At 35.4% G+C, this 19,684-nt stretch overlaps 1 protein-coding gene across 4 annotated transcripts in view; it reads left to right on the top strand.

The window, feature by feature from the left end:
• LOC132101315 (unconventional myosin-Va-like) overlaps window positions 1–16,275 on the top strand; it is a 68,685-nt gene extending 52,410 nt beyond the window's left edge. The window contains exons 27-42 of one of the 4 annotated variants that reach the window (XM_059506178.1): window positions 1,084–1,140; window positions 1,406–1,633; window positions 3,013–3,113; window positions 4,031–4,087; window positions 5,752–5,832; window positions 7,173–7,371; window positions 8,949–9,014; window positions 9,541–9,634; window positions 9,740–9,883; window positions 10,050–10,204; window positions 10,317–10,406; window positions 12,020–12,170; window positions 12,256–12,538; window positions 13,534–13,708; window positions 15,573–15,653; window positions 15,742–16,275. In XM_059506178.1, the coding sequence (XP_059362161.1) occupies window positions 1,084–1,140; window positions 1,406–1,633; window positions 3,013–3,113; window positions 4,031–4,087; window positions 5,752–5,832; window positions 7,173–7,371; window positions 8,949–9,014; window positions 9,541–9,634; window positions 9,740–9,883; window positions 10,050–10,204; window positions 10,317–10,406; window positions 12,020–12,170; window positions 12,256–12,538; window positions 13,534–13,708; window positions 15,573–15,653; window positions 15,742–15,894 (2,115 nt within the window). In that variant the 3' untranslated portion in view covers window positions 15,895–16,275. Of the gene's footprint in view, window positions 1–1,083; window positions 1,141–1,405; window positions 1,648–3,012; window positions 3,114–4,030; window positions 4,088–5,751; window positions 5,833–7,172; window positions 7,372–8,948; window positions 9,015–9,540; window positions 9,635–9,739; window positions 9,884–10,049; window positions 10,205–10,316; window positions 10,407–12,019; window positions 12,171–12,255; window positions 12,539–13,533; window positions 13,709–15,572; window positions 15,654–15,741 lie in introns of all 4 variants that reach the window. The other 3 variants (XM_059506180.1, XM_059506179.1, XM_059506181.1) reach the window with 3 other exon arrangements.
• Window positions 16,276–19,684: the final 3,409 nt, after the last annotated feature.

The following is a 19,684-nucleotide window of genomic DNA, read 5'->3' as shown; positions in this document are numbered from 1 at the left end:
TTTTAATTGTAACAGTAGCAAACCACAAGAGCGCTCAGGTTTTAATTTGCACTTTAACATCCAGTCTTACAGTACTAAGTGTTATATAATGTGGTGCACTGAAAGGTAGCTAAATAAACCAGCAGACATTGCATTTAAAGAAAATAATGTTATTTTAACAACATAAATTATTATAAACAGCAGCAAGCCATCTGTAGATTAAAAAATAACAAATCTTAATCTATAACTAACTAATTGAGGAGTAATGATATTGGAGTATACTAGCAAAGACCCCAAAGGTAGGCAAAGGTAAATAATGTTAAACTATTGTTAGTACCAAATTTATGAAAAAGAATTGTTTTATTACAAAAATATATTGCCTACCCTGGAAAGTTATTTTTACACAGAAGACGAACACTATTTATACTACTTGTTGCAAATAGGGGCAGTTATTTGCACCTCAGTATTATAGTACATTATAAAACAGTATGCACTAATAACATATTGAGTGTAAATTATCATTTTAATTTAAATTATTAAATGGATGCTACCTTATTGGGACAATTAATCCCTCCCTACATCTACCCTAACCCTACCCGATTCTTTATTGTAACTTTTTGATTATATCGTTAATTTTCATTGAAAATAAATGCTTTTCAGATGTGATCTGGAATTTGAGATGGGAGAAAAAATGTCTTTTGTATTGTTCACTAGCCGATTCACAGTTAATGTAAATAGCCTCCGCCAACAAGAAAAGTCTGGCTATGTGAGATAATCCCTTCATATTAGAGTTAATGCCTGGAATTGGAGTTTGTTTTTTGCTTTCTTGTTTATTAAAAAAATCAAGCCATTTCTTGTACTCTCCACGGGCCCTAAGCAGCCGCTTAGTTCGCTTATGCCTTGGGTCGGCTCTGGTTAAATGTAATGACTCTCCGTAACCCAAATAATAAAAGTATATAGATTTTTTTAAGGACATCCTAATAAGAGATTTTGTCATATTTAAATTTAAATTTTATTTTTTAAATGTGACAAAAAAATAAGTGTATTGTATTTTTTGTATACTATGTTACTGATAATGTGTGTTGTTGTTGTTTTTTTGACCAGGACGATGAGGAACACAAGAAAGCTCGCAGTGCTGAGCTGGAATATGAATCCCTAAAGGTAAGCACACACACTGTGTTCTATTTCATTTTTTTTCCTGCATTGTGGCAAACCACTTCAGTTTGCAGTCTTTAGAATTGATTGGGTTATTTGAAAAGCAGTGGTTGCTTTTTTGCTTGCAAAATTCTTCATGAAACTCACTGAACTCTCTCCAAGCTCACAGTTGTTAAAACACCTAGAATTTTGCCCCCACCATAAAGCTAGATAAATGATGAGGAAAATAAAGCCATATATAGATCTCTCTCTCTGTCTCTCGTGTAATCAGCGTCAGGAGTTGGAGTCCGAGAACAAAAAGCTAAAACATAATTTGAATGAGATGCGTCAGTCTCTGAGAGGCAGCGCTAAGGCCGGTTCTGCTGCTCCGGGTTCTCCTGCGTACACGGTCCTGCTGGATCAGCTGAACGCCTCCAACGAGGAGCTGGAGGTGCGGAAGGAGGAGGTGCTCATCCTGCGCTCTCAACTCGTCAGTCAGAAAGAAGCCATGCAACACAAGGTCAGAAACAAAACCTTTCATTCTTACATCAAATATTTCAGGATTTCCAGATGTTTCTAAACATGTGGACATCTCAGTGTATTATGCACGTTTAGTGCATAATACAGTATCTGTTATTTACATTATTCGACTTCATTAAGTCTTGTTAACATCTATAACTTAATTTCTCCTTTTGTCCTATGTTGCGCTCATATCAGGATGAGAAGGTATGTTGGTCAGACAGCATAACAATAATTTCACTTCACCTCTGTTTTGGCCTGTAAAATACGTTAAAGAAGTTACTTTGAAACATACTTGCCAAGATGCTCTTTACTTCGTTTCCAGAAAAAAAAATTGCTTGATAATTTACTCCCATATCATCCAAGTTTTTCTTTCTTCAGTCAAAAGCAAATTAAGGTTTTTGAAGAAAACATTCCAGTATTTTTCTACATATAGTGGACTTCAATGGGGATCAATTGGCCGAAGGCCCAAATTGCAATTTCATTGCAGCTTCAAAGGGCTCTACTGTACACAATCCCAGACGAGGAATAAGGGTCTTATCTAGACTTTTTCTAAAAGAAAATAAAATTGTATATACTTTTTAACCACAAATGCTCGTTGTGCACTAGCTTGACCCCATGCATTGCATAGTCTCATTGGAAAGATCACTGTCCAATGTTTACAAAGTGAACATGCCAAAAAATGTGAAACACCCTTTATAAAAAAGGTAAAACAACGATGTTGGACGATTTTGAAGTTAGAGAAAATTAGATTATGAGTTTTTCGCCCTACCCTACCTTTTTGAAGCAAAGTACACAGTTGTAGAACTAACCATGTATGACCTTTCCAACGTGATTATGTAATGCATGAAGTGGCACAGAGCTAGTGCAAAATGAGCATTTGTGGTTAAAACGTATATGCATTTTTATTTTATTCATTTTTTAAATTCAGTTTGTTTCTCTAGATAAGACCCTTATTCCTTATCCCATTGATAACCAGTGAAGTCCACTATATGGAGAAAAATCCTGAAATATTTTCTTCAAAAACCTTTATTTTCAACTGAAGAAAGGAAGACAAACCTCTTGGATGACATGGAGTGAGCAAATTATCAGGAATTGTCCTGGAAGTGAACTTTATACTAAAAAAGTATAAAGCATGTCATCTGTTGTCATGTATTTGTGCTAATGTTAACTGCATAATGCATATGTTAATGCATACGTTTTTTTTTTTTTTTTTACAAATTTTAATTGTACTTTTATTAATTGAGAATGAAGTAAAGTGATATACTAGATACAAGTCTTGTGTTTTGTCTGATGCTTAAATGTATTATATAAGTCAAAGTTAGTCGATGGATGCTGTGATTTATAACTTGTGAATGTGAACCTCCTGTGTGTGTTTAGGAGACCATGACTGAGCCTTTGCCGTATATTGAGGATGTGCAGAAGCTGACTGATGCCAAGGAGATCTCCCAGGCCTACATGGGCCTTAAAGACACCAACAGGTACTTACTTCTTTTTACATTTATTTCACTTTCAGTCAATCACATGCTGAATCACAAAACATGAAATCCATTGCTGAGTCTACAGAATGTGTCCCTCATCTGGGAGCTACTCACACTGTATATGTTGCCTGATGTCCTCTGTCCTCCATCTTTTTTACAACAGAAGTTCTTAAACTTGCATCCCCCAGAAAGATAATGCTTCTCATGTCACAATGTATTTATTTGTGGTAGAAATTCAGTTTTGAAATGTTTTATACACTACCTTTCAGAAGTTTGTGGCGAGTAAGATTTTGAAAAATGTCATGGAAATATTTTTTTGCACCCTCAGATTCCAGATTTTCAAATTGTTGTATCTCGCCCAAATATTATCCTACCCTAACAAACCATACATCGATGGAAAGCTTATTTATACAGATTTCAGATTTCACTATTTACCTTTTTGACTGGTTTTGTGCTCCAGTGTTACATATTGTTTTGCTTCTTTTAAAGGTTCTAGTAAATATATATTTATATATATGTTTTTTTTATAAAAATAAATATATTTATTAAAAGACAGAGAGAACCTTACTGACCCTAAACCTTTGAATGGCAGAGAATATTACATAACTATGAAATAAAGGTCTAATAATTGAAAATTGAAAGAACTTGAGTATCACATATGAAACACATATTCACTATTAATTAAAGAGTTTTCCCTCAGCAAACTCCTAATTTGCTGCTTATCGAAAGTAAGTAAGGTAGTTGTTATAGTAGTTATGTTCTATCTCCAACCAAGGAAATGATGACTTATCACTCTCACAATCCTTTCACAAGCCTGTGTGTTTACCCTATCCTACCTTCCTGTTTGGATCATCCCTCTGTCTGTCTGTCTGTGTCTGTCTGTCTGTCTGTTGATGGCTCATCTCTGTCCTGCGCAGATCACCCAGGTTTACACGCAGACCGACTGAAGTGAACGAGCTTGTGAGCAGGTTGAGGTAACAGATGGACGGGCATGATGGGCCACTCTCACTGCATGTGTGTGCAGCTCAGAGCAGAGAGGCGAATCAGCCTCATTCCAGAGCCCATACATAGACAACAAAACATAAAACAAAGTCCAATTCCAGGCTTCAACTCTAATATAAAGGAATTATTTCACATAGCCAGGCCTTTGGCTATCGGTATAAAGTCTGGTCCACTTTACAGCTTATTACTGCCAGGCACCACCCTCTAAGGCTACGTTCACACTGCAGGGCTTAATGCTCAATTCCGATTTTTTTGAATAAATTCGATTTTTTTGCAAGGACGTTCACATTTCCAATTAAATGCGACCTTTTGTGATCTACTGTGTGAACGTGAAATGACCCAGAAGTGATCCGCATGCGCAGAAGAGTACTCAACGGCCAACGACGTCACTCGTTGTTTGCGGAAGTAGCTAAACATGGATGTCAACAACAGTGTAGTCAACAGCGGAGCTCGTTTAGCAATATTAAAAGTTATTTAAGCAGCATCGTCCGCCATGGTTGTTGTTTATCTTCTCATTCCCGCATTCTTCAACGCAGAATTATGACGTTTGTAGCATATCAATGACGTACGGGTCGGATACATGTGACCTGGCCGTTCAGACGGAGGTCGCATTTCAAAAGATCGGATACGTATCGGATTTAGGACCACATACCCAAGTGGCCTGGGTCGCATTTGAAAAGATCGGATCTGTGTCGTTCAGACTGTCATGAAAAGATCAGATACAGGTCGCATAGGGGCAAAAAAATCCGAATTGGGTCGTTTCAGCCTGCAGTGTGAACGTAGCCTTAGCCTGCAGTGTGAACGTAGTCAGGAAAAGGTTTTAGAAGAAAGTTTATTTGAAATAGTTTATAGCATGGCAATGTAACAGTGCAGCAATTTGTGCAAACCATTCTACTGAACAAGCCCAAAAAATTGCATTATGTGATGTCTTTTTGATCAGATAATTTGTCCGTCCAAAGGTAAAAACCAAAACTAATTTTGTAGTTTTGTGTGCATTATGCATCAGATTGTCAGTACTATGTTGGTCTGTGGCCAAGTGTCTGAGGCTGAACTAATGCCATGCCGCCTTCTCAAAAATTTGAGCAAGAGTAATGAGGTTTGGCTTTATCGACTCTGCCAAATAGATGCAAAACAACAAATTCAGCCTATTAGATTACTTGAGGTGATTGCTTTGCAGTTTTGAACAGGCTGCGACAACAACGCTTGGTCATGTGACTCAGTGTGTTGGATGAATGAACCTACACATGGCTTCTGGCTGACTGCTTTAGATGCCGATTATTACTTATAATGCAGTGGACCAATAATTACAGTAATTAAAGCAAATTAACTGATGACAAACTAAGTGCTTTTTAAAAATTTTCAGTGTTTGCTACATTTGCAGTATTCTTTGTCATAATTATTTTATCATGTATTGTGTTTGCATTTCATCGTTTTACTTAATACTTGAATTAGCCAATTGTTTGTTTGTTTCTTTGTTTTTCTTAAACAAGTCATTTAATCAGAATAATCCATATTAATATTCGCCCAAACCAGACAATAGTTCACTCAAGAATGAAAATTCTCTCATCATTTACTCATCTTTCTTCCGTTCCTCCATGTTACCATTTCTTTTCTTTTTTTTGTTCCACCCCATCAGATCCCCATTCCCTGACTACCATAAGCTGAATGAGGATGGAGAACTGTGGCTGGTTTATGAAGGGTTAAAGGAAACTAACAGGTTAAAGTGCAGAGAGATAAGAGCATGTAGAAATGTGTGATACTTTCCTTAACACTAGTGCCTGCAGAATGCTCTCCTTAACATATGGGTAGTGCTTCATGGTATCAAAACCTGTAATAACGTACTCGTTTTAAAGTGGTAATACTGGACTAACCAATATGAAATAGGGAAACTCTTATTTTAAAACAGCATGTAGTCACAATGGCCATAAAGGAGCTATAGACAAAGGTGAATGCTGCTGCACTGCAAGAAACAATAGGCCGGTTTCTCAGCCTTAGTTGGGAATGGTTCACTCAAAAATAAAAAACTGGCCATTATAACAAATCTTGTTCTGAATGTCAAGAATAATGTTCTTCCACACCATTATGGCAAAATCATAATATTAAAAACTACAAAACTAGTCTGTACAACTGTGTGATATTCCAAATCGCCTGAAGTCATTCAGTAGTTTTGTGTGAAAACCAGGTGGAAATACTTACAAAACAAGTCAATATTAAGTGAGTTTTTGCTTGAAAAAACAAGCAAAATAATCTGCCAATGGAGTAAAATAAATTATCTTATTTTCTGTATGAAATTAGATTATTTTTCTTACCCCATTGGCAGATTATTTTGCTTGTTCTAAGCAAAAACTAACTTAATTTTAACTATTTTTTTTCTGAAAACAAGACAATAATTTTTAATTGTCTTCAAAATTTCTTGATTTAAAAAATGCAATTTTTTTTTTGCAGCTCTGAAATAAAACATAATAACTCTAAACATACATGTATTACTTAACAGATTAACATTACTCAATTTAACTTCATGTACTAAAATAATTAAAACTGAAATAAAAATAAATATAAAAAACTATATAGACATTAAAAAATGACAGAAACAGAAAAAAATTACTAAAACTTTAATATAAAAAATACAATATAAATATAAGATAAAAAAAGAAAACTATAATAATATCTTAAAGATACTAAAATTACACTTGTTAGCGCAATATTTAAAAAGCCAAATATGAAGATAAACTGTGAATAAAAACATAATTTCAATTTGATACTTAGGCAAAGCTATCTGTTATATGACTTCAGATGACCTGGAATATAGCACACGGATTGCATTTTTTATTTTTATGGTGTAATATCATTGTGTGGAAATGCTGCATCAAAAACACTGGAAATAGTTTTTACAATATTTAGGTTTAAAATGATGATCATTATATAAATAATGACAGCATTTTCATCTTTGGATGAACTGTTCCTTTAACGCTTCACACCAGGAAACTCAAAACAGAATCAAAAGCTGTTCTAATGAAGAACTGTGTTTCTGGTTATTTGCTCTCTCTGTGTGTGTAGGTTGTTGGAGTCTCAGTTGCAGGCTCAGCGTCGGTCTCATGAGAACGAGGTGGAGGCTTTGCGTGGAGAATTGCAGAGTGTTAAAGAGGAGAATAACCGTCAGCAGCAGCTGTTAGCTCAGAATCTGCAGCTTCCTCCAGAGGCCCGAATCGAGGCCAGTCTACAGCACGAGATCACACGCCTCACCAACGAGAACCTGGTCAGTACAAACACACTACCAACACTTTCCTTTACCAGTGGTTCTCAACCTACATCCTTTCCTTTTAGCATTAGGTGTCCCATAAAAGTCAATTGATAATTAGAGTAGCGTTATTATCTGTTTTTCATTATTAGTTAATAATTATGAATATGAATTCATAATTGAATGAATTATGTTAGATTTGAGTGTTCTCCTGTACAGTGAGTTGGCAAAACTAGCCAGATATTCAATTTTTTTTTTTATTTAAAATAATTTAAGATATGTTTATTATTTAATATATAAATTATTGTTGACACTGTCAAATTTTTTTGCGGTGCGTAAAAACTGTATTTGTTGTTTGTTTTGTTGTGTTTTTTTAAATGGTGACATTTGATGCACTTTTATGTACTTTGCTGTGAAACCAACCAGTTATTTATTAAAGTGACAGACCCTCTAAGAACTTTTTTTCAAGCTTATGACCAACAAAACATTAATCAGAATACTTCCAATATTAAAAAGCGTAGCATTTAAATTAGCAGCTTCACTTATAATAAACATAAATTACATATTACTGTTGGTGTGTAAGCTAATATAGTTATCCGGGGGGGGGGTTCAGAAATCAGACAAAACTCTAAGCTGCTGCAGATAATGCAGACATGGGTTACATTTGCATACAAAGAATCCTACACAGAATCTTGATTTATATATTTCTCTCTAGAATAAGAATGTTATTTAATACTGTTTAAACCTATTACTATTAAAATTTTACATAACATTTACCTATTTTATCTCACAATTCTGACAACTTCAGAATTTTACTTCTTCTTTCTCGCAATGCAAGTTTGTTTGGACATTATAACTCGATTTAACTTAACAGTAGCGTTTTTGTCAATACAGAGGAAAAAAAGCCAGAAGTCAGCATATAAACTTATATTCTGAGCTGAGGGGAACAGAAAGAAGGAATAGTTGTTTTTCCTTATCAGAGATATAATCTCAGAATTGCGAAAATCAAGTCAGAATTTTGAAATATAAACTCAAATTTACCTTTTTTTATTTGTTTATTCCGTGGTTTCCATTGATCGCTACTTGATATTGTTATTTTCTGCCACCAGAAAGGCTCCGCCCACAAAAAGTCATTGAATTGGTCTATATCCTGTTTCAATCGGACAACATAAACACCAAAAAGAATACTTTTGTCAAACCAGTTTATTGTGTCTTTAATTATGAGAAGGATGGGCCTGAACAAACTACAGATGTCATTTCAAACTAAAAACTGTATAAGCTGAAAGCACATTTAGAGGCATATATAGTGGAATAGCATAAATATATATGATACGTGTTATTGGGCTGTAGGCTATAAATGTAATTTTGGGTCATGTCCAGATGCCTTTTTTCACTGGGAGTCTATATGAGCATCAAAAGCGGTATTTGCATTAGAAAGACGCATTTAGAAATCCTGCTGCTCACCCTTTTGCTTTGTGTGATTCTAAATAAATGATTTCAGATTTACTCACTCATGAAACCGTTGGAGTGTGATTTTGGTCTGAGTGCTGTACTGTGCACCTGCACCATCTGATGTGGAGATGTTTCATTCACAGGAGCTTCACTCTGATGATCCAAAGGAGTATAAAGCCTACAGAATCAGCATGTTACGCAGGATGGTTGTATGTAGGATCGTGTGTGTACGAGTGTGTGTGTGCGCATGTATCAGAAAACTAACTGGCACTAGTGTGTGTTGCACAGAATCTGAGCTGCGTTGAACTCTAACTGTGTGTTTAACCCACAACAGTGTGAATCAATACACTTTTTAATATGTTTCTCTCTCAATATCCGGGTGAACCTCACAAAAAAAAAAAAAAAAAAAAACTGTCATCACAAACCAAAAAAACAAAATGCTTTGAACTCTTTAAACTTGTTTTTTTTGATAAGGTGGTATATGACATTTCTTTGTGAGACCACCCCCCACCTTTGTTACTATTTCTCTATTTTTTCTCTCTGTTTAATGAGTTGCATGGACAGATGAAAGTCAGCTGATATCTTCAGATTGTTGCAGAGCTTAAAGATGCTTTGTCCCGATTCTCTAAAAATAAACCCTTTATTTCAATATTTTTCACCCTTCTGCCAAAGAGACTCATTTGTCATAGTGTTGCTGTGATTGTCTGATGATGATGTCTGTCTCTGCGGTGACAGGATCTTATGGAGCAACTGGAGAAACAGGACAAGACCGTCCGCAAACTGAAGAAACAGCTTAAAGTCTTCGCAAAGAAGATCAATGACCTTGAAGGTACGTGTAACAGGCTGTGTTTAGAGACTCTGTTCAGGAACATCTTAAATTTACATTTACGATCCTTAATGATTATATCGATTGATGTTTGTCTGTGTATTGAAGGTGGCCAGATGGATGTGTCTCCAGGACAGACGACTGATGAGCCTGTTCATCCAGTGAATATTCCACGCAGGGAGAAAGATTTCCAGGGAATGCTGGAATACAAGAAAGAGGATGAACTCAAACTGGTCAAAAACCTCATACTTGGTAAGACACATAGTCCTATAACTGTAAAAATAATACATCTATTAAATGATTTCATTAGTTTGACTTCAACTTACCCAATTCCTGGTTCTGTTTAATAATAATAATAAAAAAATAATAATAAAAAAGCAGACTGTGACTCTGGTTTGTGCATGTATCTTTTTGTCAGAGCTAAAGCCTCGTGGAGTGGCAGTGAATCTGATACCGGGTCTGCCGGCATACATCCTCTTCATGTGTCTGCGTCATGCCGACTACATTAATGATGACCAGAAAGTCCGATCTCTACTTACCTCCGTCATCAACAGCATCAAGAAGATCCTCAAGGTCACAAACCATTCACGTTTAAAATGTTATAACTTAACACAACTGTGTTTTGATAATATTCTTAAAAAGGCATACTATCTTCCTTTCTCATTAATGTTTTGTTTTTCTACAGAAAAGAGGTGATGACTTTGAGACTGTTTCCTTCTGGTTGTCTAATACATGTCGTTTCCTGCACTGCTTGAAACAGTACAGTGGTGACGAGGTAAGATATCACACCTTAAAACAGGGATCTCCAACCTTATGTCATTCGGGGGCTACTTTTTAAAAATGAATGCGGCTGAGAGGTACCAGTGTTATACAATACTTAAATCTCTTAAATATAAATCTAAACTGTTATACACGGCATTGTTAAAATGTGCTGGAAAAGTACTTATACACACACTGAAATCATTTTACCAAGTTTTATGACTAAAGCCAACAAATAAAAATTTGCGCATATTCACTTTTTGTTTGCATAAACAGTGAAATAAAAACATAAAAAAATGATGGCCAGACTTTAAACTAACTAAAAATATTATCTACTGACATGCATACATGTTCAAATAAAGTCAAATTAGCACATATTCATTATTCACACTTTTTTTAAAGGGGTCATAGGATGTTGCTATAAAGAACTTTATTTTGTGTATCTGGTGTAATGAATTTCTTTTTTTTTTTCAGTTTAAGGTTTAAAAAACACATTATTTTCCACATAATGTGCATCATTGTTTCTCCTCTATGCCCGCCTTTTCTGAAACAAAGCTCATCATTCTGAAAAGCGAGGTGTGCTCTGATTGGCCAGCTATTCAGTGCATTGTGATTGGCCGAATACCTCAAGCATGTGACGGAAATGTTATGCTCCTTAACATACCCGGTGTTCTAACAAATAATGCTACCTATCAGATTATGCTACCAACACTGTATTTATCCTACTGTAGATCAGCGTGAATGAATGTTCTGAAGTGAAGTAAACTTCAACAGATTTCTCCTGCTCAGGGAGTAAGGAGCAATGAACACTGTGTAGGGACCATGTAAATGGGAACACAGTTCATGCATGGAGTTCACTTCTAACGAGCTGATTATCTGAATCAGGTTTGTTAACAAAGAGAGAGATGCAAAATATGCAGAGCTGGGGGGTGTGAGTACTGGAATTGGGAACCACTGGGATAGGTATACATGTAAATAATGGATTTTGATTCTAAATTATGCTACCATCTCTTTTAATGACAGGGTACCACAAATTGTCATAACACCGGCGCGGCAAGGCAAAATACATAAAACACATTACAAACGAGGCATTTGTTGTATCCAGTGGTGACATAATCACAAATTATAATGACTTATACTGACTTTTTATGCATTGCGATGCATCGTGCCGCGTAACATAAAACCATGTCTGCATTTGTGAACAGAGAAATTACAAACAACAAGCTCTACTCTACACTGCTCAAAACTTGCATTTAAATCATCAGTGGCAAATCCTTTAAATATGTAAATGTACTTACAGACTGTAAGTCAGAACAGCTGACATTGTGGTCTACTCAACTTCTGATAACAAGGTTGTCTATTTTCCATTGACCATTAAGATTTACAACAAACATTTGGTCTGATTTTCGCATTGGTCTAAACAAAAATATAGCAGACAGACTGAATGAATTAGTCAATCCAGTTTTTTAATCACAAACAGCTGGAAGTGTCTGGGAAAGTCAGTGAAAACTGTGAATCCTGTACATTACCCAGTGATGACCTTCATCTTCGTTGTATATGTGGCCACAATTTCTCTCTGTCGCCAGTGTTTTTCAACCAGAATCAACACTTTGTCCTTCCTCTCTCCAGCAATTCATGAAGCATAACACTACTAAACAGAACGATCACTGTCTCTCCAACTTTGACCTGGCCGAGTACCGGCAGGTTCTGAGTGATCTGGCCATTCAAATCTACCAGCAGCTCATCAAGTGTATGGAGAACATCCTGCAGCCCATGATCGGTGAGCATGTGATCTCTGGGTGCCTTTCTATCCATCTGTTTCTCTCTTCCTGTGTATTTAACCCTCCGAATGTTGCTCTCTTCAGTCTCTGGCATGCTGGAGCATGAAACCATCCAGGGTGTGTCTGGGGTGAAGCCCACTGGTCTCCGTAAGAGGACGTCCAGTATTGCTGATGAGGGGACATACACGTTGGACTCCATCATCCGGCAGCTCAACTCCTTCCACTCCATCATGTGTCAGCACGGAACCGACCCAGAGCTCATCAAACAGGTGGTCAAGCAGCAGTTCTACATCATCGGCGCCGTCACCCTCAACAACCTGCTGCTGCGTAAAGACATGTGCTCCTGGAGCAAGGGCATGCAGATCAGGTGTGTGCAGATGAAGCAATGCAAAACATATGGAGACCAGATAAATACAATTGTAACCACATAGGGTTGTCCTTGTAAATTTAAGTAGTCAATACCAGTAATTCATGAAAATCGTTTTGACACCATTGAGAAATATAAGGCAATTGAACATTCTTTTTTATATTAAAATAAATATTACAATTTTATTCTAATGAGTTACAATAAAAATAATAAAATCTTGAGTAGTAAATCAGCATATTTAAGATGAATGTGACACTGAAGACTGAAGTATTGGCTACTGAAAATTCAGCATTGCCATCATGGGAATACATTACATATTAAAACGGGCTGTTAGTCGATTAAAATGTTAATGTTAGAGTGTGAACTATCCTTTTAATGTTTTTAATGTAGTTATTATTATTATTTTTATTATTATTATTGAAATTATGAAATTTCATTATGAATAATTTATTGATAATAATAAATATGAAATTATACTTCAAATAAGGAACTTAATCTGCCAGCTGGTGGTGGTAAATGTCTTTATGAGTCATTCATTCATTCGATTCAGCTCCCTCTATGAATGGGCCTTTAAATCATTGGTTCACAAGATTCATTCAAAATGAGAATTCATTCAGAAACTGAACACCGCAGTGTTGCTCACAGAAGCACAGTATTTCTGCAATGGTTTTAAAGGTAATATGTTCAGATAATATTGCATTTAAAATATAACACAATATCAACTTGTATAAATCACATTTAAACGTGGTATTCAGGACAAAATCAGCACTCGTGTAATACTACTTTCTGCTCGTGTGGTATCGCTTATCACTTATAAAAACTTATACAGGGGAATTTTTTGGTTCTTTCAAAACTAAAAAAATCTTACCGACCCCAATCTTTTGGTAGATTACATTGTACAGTATGTACAGTTAGATCAAGATAGTTAGCCATATTTTAGTTTAGTCGTCTTATCTCCAGTACAAGGGTTTATATATGTGTTTGTGTGTGCTCAGGTATAACGTGAGTCAGCTGGAGGAGTGGCTGAGAGATAAGAACCTCATGACATGCGGTGCGAAAGAGACGCTGGAGCCGTTGATTCAGGCTGCACAACTACTGCAGGTCAAGAAGAAGACGGATGAGGATGCTGAGGCCATCTGCTCCATGTGTAACAGCCTCTCTACAGCACAGGTAACAAACACACCAGACTGCACTTCAGATGATCATGATTTCTTTTTATCTGTTATACACCACTTGATTCATTTTCCATGTTTACCATTTGATTTGTGTAAGTAGATATTTTAGTGCAGTGTTCATGACTATTTAAGTGACTATGATTTACACTATCAATCGAAATGCTATTTATTTATTTTATATTTAAAGGGTTAGTTCACCCAAAAATGAAAATTATGTCATTAATGACCCTCATGTCGTTCCAAACCCGTAAGACCTCCGCTCATCTTCGGAACATAGTTAAAGATATTTTAGATTTAGTCAGAGAGCTTTCTGTCCCTCCATTGAAAATCTATGTACTTTATACTGTCCATGTCCAGAATGGTAATAAAAACATCATCTAAGTAGTCCATGTGACATCAGAAGGTCAGTTAGAATTTGTTGAAGCATCGAAAATACATTTTGGTCCAAAAAGAACAAAAACTACGACACTACTACGACTTTATTCAGCATTGTCTTCTCTTCCGGGGTCTGTTGTGAGCATGTTCACAACATTGCAGTGTAGTGATGTCCGAGCTGAGCCAGATAACGAACGAAAGATTGAATCGTTCTCGAGTCAAGAACCGGTTGCATCGGTTTTCGGATCACCAGTAGTGATGGGAAGTTCGGTTCTTTTCTGCGAATCGTTTTTTTCGGACAGTGTGATTCAATAAACCGGTTGAAGAAAACGGTTCACCGGTTCTTTTGTACTCGAAGTAATGACATCATTGGCGATGATTGGCCTTCATTCAAGACTTCGATTTACCCGCACTCATAACATTAGCACAGAATCAGTTCAGAATCAATCACCAAAAGAATCAGTTAGGTTCAGACGCGCTGTGTGTCTGTCTGCTGAATCACACATGCACAGTTATCATCAGCTCCTCAGTTCTCGAATCAGATGCGTCTAACAGAAACGGTTCTTGACTCAGAAGATTCAATCTTTCGTTCGTTATCTGGCTCGGCTCTGTGTTCATCTTCAGTTCTCTCTTCACAGCAGTTCAGTCAGTGTACTGTTTGAGTAAATGAATTACTTCGGGATATGACTTGACTCAGAGGGAGTGTCAGGCACATTAAAAAAGTTAACAGCTTAAGTCATTTGTGGATTAATGCTTATTGGAGATGCCGTTTCAAAAGTTTCAGTTCGATTTGGTGAACTGGTTCAAGAAGATCCGGTTAAATCTAATGATTCGTTCGTGAACCGGACATCACTACACTTGAACGCGCTCACAACAGACCCGGAAGAGAAGACAATGCTGAATAAAGACATAGTTTTTGTTATTTTTGGACCAAAATGTATTTTCGATGCTTCAAAAAATTCTAACTGACCCTCTGATGTCACATGGACTACTTTGAAGATGTTTTTATTACCTTTCTGGACATGGACAGTATACCGTTCGCACAGCTTCAATGGAGGGACAGAAAGCTCTCGGACTAAATCTAAAATATCTTAAACTCTGTTCCGAAGATGAACGGAGGTCTTACGGGTTTGGAACGACATGAGGGTCATTAATGACAGAATTTTTGGGTGAACTAACCCTTTAAGTTTTAGTGTGGTAATGTTTCCAAAATAAAAGGAAAACACACCAGATACAGAATCATGTCTGAATGTTTGTGTTTATGTTGTTTTTGTGATTTTGAGTAATTTTTGTATTTTTTTGTCTGTATAGTCTTTATAATTTTTTATTTCAATAGTTATTTTAGTACAGCAAATTTAAACAAATGAAAATGTTGCCTCGGTAACATTTTATTTTATGAAAATGTTTTTTTTTGTTTTTTTTTTGTTTCAGTTTATCATACCCCTGACACACACACTCTTCATCATTTCTTCTCTTCTATCCAGATTGTGAAGGTGCTGAACTTGTATACACCTGTCAACGCATTTGAAGAGCGTGTGTCAGTACTGTTCATAAGAACAATACAGGTATGTTTCATAACTCAACATTATAACACAATACTTGTGTTTTTTAAGTCAATCTCCTTCATGTTTGTCTGTGTGTTTCCTCTGCCAGACACGTTTACGGGATCGAAAGGAGTCGCCTCAGCTGCTGATGGACACCAAACTCATCTACCCCGTGACCTTCCCCTTTAACCCCTCCTCACTGGCCCTGGAAACTATTCAGATACCCAGCAGCCTCAATGTGGGCTTCCTCACTCGTGTGTAGACCTGTCAATCACCTCACCTCAACCAATCACATGGCAGGAACAGGGAGCCAAAATATATAAATGAAAAAAAAAATGATAATACTGTAGGTAATTAACCCACACACTTAAAGAGAATGCAATTTAAATCAGTCATGCCATCAATCCTTATTTTTGCACTTCTTCATTATTTTATTTATTCAATAAAAGAGTGAATCTCACGAAACCTGTCCAGTATGTGTTCAGATCACAATTGACCCAACAATCAAAAGAAACACAAGAAACTACTTTGCTTGAAGAAAATTAAGCTCATTTGGACAATTCATATTTTGATATTGTGGTGCAATTTTAATGACATTCATTCACTTCCTCCCAAAATTCTGATTACTGAAAAATTCTGATTACTGAAAAATTCTGATTACTGAAATGCAAAAAAAAAATAATAATAATAATTTTAACTCGATATACTATTGACATTGTACAGTGTTTCCTAACATATGCGGATTAAAATAAATAATTGAATTAATGAATAATTAATACAGTGATTTTTTTTTATGGATAAAAAATTAATTATTTTTAAATGAACAGAATAACAGAAATGATCAAAACACATATCCACAGCAGCACCTTACAAATAAATAATAATAATAATAATAAAGTTCTTCATTTACTTCATGGAAGGTATATTCTTATAATATTTTCTTTATATTGTGGGAGCTGGATATTTCTGTGAGATTCACCTTTTAAACCGGAATATTTCAGCAATGTTTTACGTTATGAAAGGAAGAATGAAGGTCAAAATAACTAATTCTAACACTAATGCCTTTCCAGAGCACAACAAGAATACGTTCACGGGGCTGTATAATCGTATACAGAAATAATCTATGAATATGTATGATCCTAGGATATTTTATTTATTGCTTTACCCTATCAGATATATATATCTGATATATATATACATATTTTTTTTTTCTTTTCTCTCAGATGCTAGCTAACATGGATATCCAGTTGCGGAACATACTCTAATCCTCTACTCTCATCCATAACAGATTAATATCCTAGTCTCAGTAAAAAATGTCAGCTGACTTCATTAATGTAGGTGTTTATTTGTTAGTAGTGTGTGGTGATGTTGATTAGCTAGTAAAAAGTCATGTCTGGTGTAACCGGAAAGAAAACTTTGCATCCATGCACTGCCCCAGAGCTTATTTCTTCCTCAAGAGCTTTCTCAAGTTTATATCTCTGATCTTCAGGAATAATTTCCAAAGAGATGGTACAGTCCAGACCCAGTGCATGATGGGATTGCTTTGGTTTTCATTATACGAACATATCAAGAGCATGAGATCCGTGTTCCACAGGTTTCAGCAGACCTTGAGCTAGTTCAGGTGAGATCTAGACTCCTAAATGAGGTTTAATGAAGTTTCAGATGGTTTGGGCCCTCCACCGTTCTACTGTTTGGTGAATCTCATAAAGAAATGTCCCAGTGAAATATGAAATGAAATAACAAAGAATACTAAGCCTATTTTATGAAGAATATGATTGCACTGTTGCATTATTTTCAGGATAATTAGGCATGTTTTAATCCCAAATTCTCACTATTGTAACTCCGTGATCTTTACTTGTGTACTTTACAATTTAAATAACATAATTTATTATTGTTTGTATTACAGTATTGAGAATTGATGGAGAAATAATTGTGCTTAGTTTTGCAAATGGGCAAAAAAAAAATCATATTGCTCAGTACATACATTAATACACTTTTTTTTTTTTTTTAAAGAAAAGATAAATAAGAAAATAGTTTTTGTTAGATTCATAGAGGTGACTTGTATGCACAAAAGCACGCTGGATATCCCAAACAGAGCTAAACGAAACCCCAAACTACTGACTGTCTCAACACGCGAAGATGTTTATCATAAACTTGCTGTTATTTATTTCAGTATTATATGTTTTTAAAGGTTAGACACAGCTTTTTTATTTTAAGGCATGTGCTGTCAGATGAGTTAATATATATGGACACATTTCTTTTTGTCACGTGTGCTTTGTTTCACTGTTTGTCTTTTGTGTTCACATCTGGCTGGATATCAGTATTATCTTGAATGTGTCGGGCAGCTTTTATTGGAAAGCTATTTGTTTTGTATTTGTTTTTGTTCTATAACTTCTGGAATTAAAGCAGTCACTGTAGTGCAGCCATACTTTCCATCACACACACATAGACATTCACACACCTTTTTATATTATATTATATTATATTATATTATATTATATTATATTATATTATATTATATTATATTATAAAAGCTTTAGGGTCGGATGACGCATGTTGATACTCTGTCTACTGCATGATCTTCCATACTAGTTCAGTGTGTTAATGGCCATTAACATACAGCTTTGGTTCTAAATAGAGAATCTCATGCCATTTCACTGGAATGCACTGAGATTTTACCATGCCTTACTGTAGTTATAGTCCATCCAGTATCACGCAGAGCTTCTGTATCATTCTATCAGTCTCAACTGCTTTCTGACGGAGATCAGTGTTTCAATGTGTGTGCGCACATATATGACAGTGCAAAGACCTTTTTTATAATCAATTTTGTATTGTTTTCCAGTGTTTTTTTTCTTGAATTACATTTATTTGACATACCTCATTGGTGATTTTCTTTTTCAAATTTTAAGCATTTGCAAAAATGTAGTTGAAAATAAAATCAAAAACGTAATGGGGTAAGGGGGGAAAGTTAATTCAAAATATTATTTGAAAATGTCTTATTTTCCTTCTCAGTTAAATGGAGTTTGTTTACATCATTTTAGAATGTTTTGGTCATATAGATATTTTTACTGGAAAACAAGACAAAAATAGTGATCAGCTTTTTAGTTTTTGTTGTTGCTGTTTTGCAGCTTATTTATGTTCAGTTCAGATGAGCACAGCTGAAATCAAGTTCAGCATTCAACATCTCAGTTCTCATCAGTGTACGGAATCATTCAGGAGTTTTATGATCATGGGACCATTGTGTGTATGAGTGTGTGTGTGTGTGTGACCTTTGCTTTTTTTATTGTGTTAGTCCAGTTGTTGTCGAATTCAAATAAAAAAGGTTGGAAGATTTACAAATGCAATTTGATAAAAAAAAAAAATGCATATCACTTCAAATTGAAAATAACAAAGTTGTACTGGAACACAAGTGAAAATGAAAAAAAAAAAAAAAAAAAAAAAAAGTCGTTGAATGTTAACATGTTTTACATGGTTTTATTTACAGTACAATGTCATATTTTAGATAAAACCTTACCTCTGAATGGACAACCTCAGTGTAACACTTTTGTTTCTCTGTGGGGTTTCATATTCTGTTCATTTGCTTTATTGACATTTGTGAAGTATAAACCTGTATAATTCCTGTTGAAATGGGTATAGATTTCCAAATGCCTCTTAAAAAAAAATTGATTTGCACATAAAAAAAAAACTCAGATTTGTTGCACCGATCCAACAGCCATGTTTTAGTCTTTAGTCTCAGTTCTAGGTTCTAAAGTGGTTAGTAAAAAATGACTTTCACATTACATCAGCTGGTCCACAGTCTGATGCTCATTGTATCAAGATCAGCCTGCTCTCATGCTTGTATAAAAACAGCTTATGCAGACATCGATAGTTGCTGTAATAATGCAGATCAGTTGAACATCTCATGTTTGCTTCTCCATTGAGGTCCTTGGTCTGTTACTGAAGGACCAGAGAGTTTGTAGTTCCTGTAGCTGTAATTATTTCATGTGTTCATCAGTGCAATTTCATGGAGTGATATACTGTACTAATGTCAAAAGCTGTTCAAGTCAAATAAA

This window comes from Carassius carassius, chromosome 23 (genome assembly GCF_963082965.1).
Source record: "Carassius carassius chromosome 23, fCarCar2.1, whole genome shotgun sequence".
Lineage (NCBI taxonomy): Eukaryota > Metazoa > Chordata > Actinopteri > Cypriniformes > Cyprinidae > Carassius > Carassius carassius.
This window is presented reverse-complemented; position numbering and strand designations above follow the sequence as displayed.